Genomic DNA, 4,613 nt, shown 5'->3' with positions numbered 1-4,613 from the left:
TCGCGGGGCGGCTTCAGAATTAGATTGACGGTTCTGAAGAGTCACGTGGACTGTAAGGCAGGGCCTAGTGAAAGACTCCTATGGACTGGCTGGGTGGGCGTTCGGCTTGATAGTCGTGGACACAAGCCAATGAATGCACGCGAGAGGTGGTGCTTGTAAAGATGGGCAGTGAATTTAATCCAATCCCTGACGAGTTCTGGGTGATGAGGTTGGCTTTGGACTTTAATTGCTTCCCTTGTTAACCAGAACCCCTTTCTATCTCTGACTTTTAAACCAATGGCTGAGCGACATGGGTGGGTGTTCGGTGACTGACACTGGTCTGGACAAATAGGAATGAAGGAAATCAAGGCGCCCAGTTTTGGTGGGAGCCAGTGGAAGTGCCGCTGCATTGGGGCGGAATCGGCCACCAGACAGCGAGAGGGGATTAGTGGGAGCTGTAGTGAATGGCAGCCGACGTGGGCGGTGGCAACCGGCTGCCCGAACTCAGGCCTGACGTCTGGGTTAGCTCCCTGGGAGCCTGGCTGGGTAGGCCCGGCACGTGGCCCGCTTGAAGCGTTAGAGATCGACCGCTTCTGGGGGTGGGGAGGCCAGAAAGCAGGAAACCTGGGATCCCCTGGGCCCTCTTCTCTCTCGACCCCCCATCTAGAGCATCCAGTTCTCTTGCGGGACTCAAGGAACCAGCCCCCCTCCCGAGTCCAGAGCGGTTCCAACAACCGGGATCGAGGGATCACAGACCCTCACTTCACACCCCTCACTCCCTTCGCATAATGCCCTGGGAATCGAGCCTCAAGCTCCTATCCTAGGTCCTCACCTCCTCTCCTGGACACAAATTCCCATTCAGGACCCAGAGGCGCAAGGTCCCCAGCTCCCCTACTGGGTCCAGGGATCTCATGCACCCAGTTCCACTCCTAGGTCCAGGTATCCAGACACGTTCAGCAAAAAACATCTCTTTATTCCTTGTTGTGTGACATGTTCACCATTTCGCCCTGGAGCCAGGACGACCCACAAGGAGCCAGCCTGGAGTCCACGTTTCTTGTCTCAGGCTGCACCCTGGGGAGGGAACCCCGGGAATCTTCTGACGCACCACCACCCCCCACCTACCAATCCCAGCCTCAGGAATCTTCTGACCCAGCGCCCCACCCCCACCCCAGCCCCAGCCTGCTTTTGCCACCAACAACTGCTCCAGGGCCTGAGCCTTGAGGCCTTGAGGGCTCTTTGGGGCCGGGGTCATCAGGTCCTCCTGTCCCATTTCTGCCTAGGCTGTGTCGTCCAGCTCACAGCCTATACGCCCAGGGTTTTCTTCATGGCTTCGTACACCACATAGCTGATGCCACCTGCTGGTAAGACCTTCAGTAGCGTGGGGGTCATGCCTCGGTACAGCCCTAGCCAGCCCTGCTGGGCCAGGATCCGCTGGAGGACTCCGCGCATGGTGGGATTTGAGCCCTCCACGGTATCTGCAGGGACACAGACAAGATCAGAACTAGGCCAGAGATGACCCGGCCTCCTAGGAGTCTGGAATGTTGCAGACAGGTGCTGAAGCCACCGGTAGGGGCCCCAGGGGTCAGTAGGAAAGGAATTTCGAAGAGTCTTAGAGGAAATTGGTCAGTTTTAGGAAGAGTGGGGGAGTGTTTGAGTAGGAGTTTTCAGGATTAATTTTAGGAAATTTTCTTCGGGGGTGGCAGTGGGGATAGGGTCTGGCTCTGTCACTCAGGCTGGAGTGCAGAGGCACGATCATAGCTCACTGCAGCCTCGACCTCCAGAGCTCAAGGGATCCTCCAGGCTCAGCCTCCCAAGTCGCTGGGACCACAGGTCTGTATCACCATGCCTGGCTACTTTATATATAATATTGAGATGGAGTCTCAAAAGCCATCAAAAGTGGGCTAGGATCAGACATGGAGGGTGCCAGACTCAGTTTTGGGGGATGAGAAAAGACAGCCAGGGCCTTGCAGGGAATGGGCATGCGTGGTGGCTGGTGGGGGCAGGCTGACCTTGGGCCTGCATCCTGGTGCGCACCAGAGTCAGTGGGTAGCTGGCCATCTGGCCACAGGTCGTGGATAGCGTCACAGATGACAGACTGACCAGGCCACTGGGGTCCCCCATATCCCTGCCTGACTTCAGCCAGAAGCACTGGAGCATCTGCAAGAGAAGAGGAGCCAGGAGAAAGCTCACTAGCAGCCTGGGCTCCGGCCACCCCTGCCACGCCCTCTGCAGGACCCCGTACCTCATAGACAGCCAGGTCGGTGCAGGCATAGGGGATGATGCCGAGCATATTAGGCAGGTAGCCACGGTAAAGGGCGCGGGCGCCCTCCCGCTGCAAGATCTGCCTGGCGCAGTCCAGCAGCCCTTTGTACTGGCCCGTCCGTCGCAAGGTCAGCCGTGTCTTCAGCACCTGGGGATGGCGGGGAACAAGGCAGCTCATTCAATTGAATCCTATCAATGATTCTCAGGGGTAGCCATTGTCCCCACCCTACAAACAAGGAAAATGAGGCTCAGGAAGGCAATTAGTGCCTGGGACCAGTAAACATTAATAAATGCATCTGGGCCAGGCGCAGTGGCTCCCACCTGTAATCCCAGCACTTTAGGAGGCCAAGATAGGTGGATCACTTGAGGTCAGGAGTTCAAGACCATCCTGGGCAACATGGTGAAACCCTGTCTCTACTAAAAATACAAAAATTAGCTGGGTGTAGTGGCAGGCACCTGTAATCCCAGCTCCTCGGGAGGCTGAGGCAGGAGAATCGCTTGAACCCGGGAATTGGAGGTTGCAGTGAGCAGTGAGTCAAGATCGCTCCACTGAAACTCCAGCCTGAGTGATAGAGTGAGACTCTCAAAAAAAAAAAAAAAAAAGGAGGGTTCCTGGTCCTCAGATGAGGAATGAAAATATGTACGTATACATATATATGATATATATACATATTATATACATATTATATATTATGCATATATGTAGCATGCGTATACATTATATATTTTTATATTGCATTATATACATACATATATAAATTATATAATATATACATGTTATATGCACAATATATAACTATATAATATAACAAGTAATGTATATATGTATATTATATATAAAACATATATATATATTTTTGAGACAGGGTCTCCATCTGTCACTCAGGCTGGAGTGCAGTTGCGTGCCATCACAGCTCACTGCAGCCTCGACCTTCTGGGCTCAAGTGATCCTCCCACCTCTGCCTCCTGAGTATCTGGGACTACAGGCGTGCGCGCCACCATACCTGGCTGATTTTTTTTTTTTTTTCCAGTAGAGATGGGGTCTTGGTGTATTGCCCAGGCTGGTCTCAAACTCCTGGGCTCAAGCAAGCAGTCCTCCCTGCTCAGTCTCCCAAAGTGTTGAGATTACAGGCCTGAGCCATGGTGTCTGGCCTGAAAATGTTTTATATATATATACACACACGTACATATACATATATAAATACATATGTATATATTGTATATGTATATGTGATATATATAATATAATGATATATACATATATAAATTTATAGAAAGGAAGAGGAGATTGGAGAGGAGGAGGAGAAAGAGGTAAAGGGGGAGGAGGGAGAAAGGAGGAGGGAGAAAGGAGGAGGAGGGAGAAAGGAGGAAGGGAGGTGGAGGGAGAAAAGAGGAGGAGGAGGAGGAGGAAGAGGTGAAGGAGGAGAAGGGAGAGAAGGGAGAATAGAGGAGAAAGGAGAGGAGAAGGAAGGAGAACGATGGGGGGGGAGGGAGAAAGGGGAGGGGGAGGAAAAGGTGAAAGGGAGGTGGGAGAGGGAGAAAGGAGAAAGGGAGGAGGAGGAAGGGGAGGAGGGAGAAGTGGGAGAAAAGAGGAGAAAGGAGGTGGGAAGGAGGAAGAGAGGAAGGAGGAGGGGAGGAGGAGGGAGAAAGGAGGAAGGGAGGAGGAGGGGGAAGGAGAAGGGGAGGAGGAGGGAGAAAGGAGGAGGGGGGGGAAGGAGGAGGGGAGGAGGAGGGAGAAAGGAGGAGGGGAGAAGGAGGGAGAAAGGAGGAGGGGAGAAGGAGGGGAGGAGGTGGGGAGGAGGAAGGAGAAAGGAGGAAGGGAGAAAGGAGAACGGGAGGAGGAGAGAGAGGAGGTGGGGAGGAGGAGGGAGAAAGGAGGAGGGGAGGACAAGGGGAGAAAGGAGGAGGAGGAAGAGGTGAAGGAGGAGGAAGGAGAAGTGGGAGAAAAAAGGAGGAGAAAGGGGGAGGGGAGGAGGAGGGGAAAAAGGAGGGGAGGAGGAGAAGAAAGTAGGAGAGGAGGAGGAGGAAGAAAAGGGGAGGAGGAGGAAAAGAAAGTGAAGGGGAGGAGGAGGGAGAAAGGAGGGGGGGAGGACAAGGGGAGAAAGGAGGAGGAGGAAGAGGTGAAGGAGGAGGAAGGAGAAGTGGGAGAAAAAGGAGGAGAAAGGGGAGGGGAGGAGGAGGGGAAAAAGGAGGGGAGGAGGAGAAGAAAGTAGGAGAGGAGGAGGAGGAAGAAAAGGGGAGGAGGAGGAGAAGAAAGTGAAGGGGAGGAGGAGGGAGAAAGGAGGGGGGAGGAGGAGGGAGAAAGGAGGGGAGGAGGAAGAGGTGAAGGGGGAGGAGGGAGAAGTGGGAGAAAAGGAGGAGAAAGGGGGAGG

At 53.7% G+C, this 4,613-nt stretch overlaps 1 protein-coding gene across 1 annotated transcript in view; it reads right to left on the bottom strand.

Annotated features, from left to right (window-relative positions):
- Positions 1-933: 933 nt before the first annotated feature.
- The window catches only part of SLC25A41 (solute carrier family 25 member 41), an 8,638-nt gene continuing 4,958 nt past the window's right edge, over positions 934-4,613 (bottom strand). Inside the window, 4 exon segments of the mRNA XM_017880050.1 lie at positions 934-1,454; positions 1,989-2,136; positions 2,222-2,389; positions 2,563-2,595. Of these exon segments, the coding sequence (XP_017735539.1) occupies positions 1,282-1,454; positions 1,989-2,136; positions 2,222-2,389; positions 2,563-2,595 (522 nt within the window). The 3' untranslated portion in view covers positions 934-1,281.

This window comes from Rhinopithecus bieti, unplaced genomic scaffold (assembly GCF_001698545.2).
Source record: "Rhinopithecus bieti isolate Rb0 unplaced genomic scaffold, ASM169854v2 scaffold_10589, whole genome shotgun sequence".
Lineage (NCBI taxonomy): Eukaryota > Metazoa > Chordata > Mammalia > Primates > Cercopithecidae > Rhinopithecus > Rhinopithecus bieti.
This window is presented reverse-complemented; position numbering and strand designations above follow the sequence as displayed.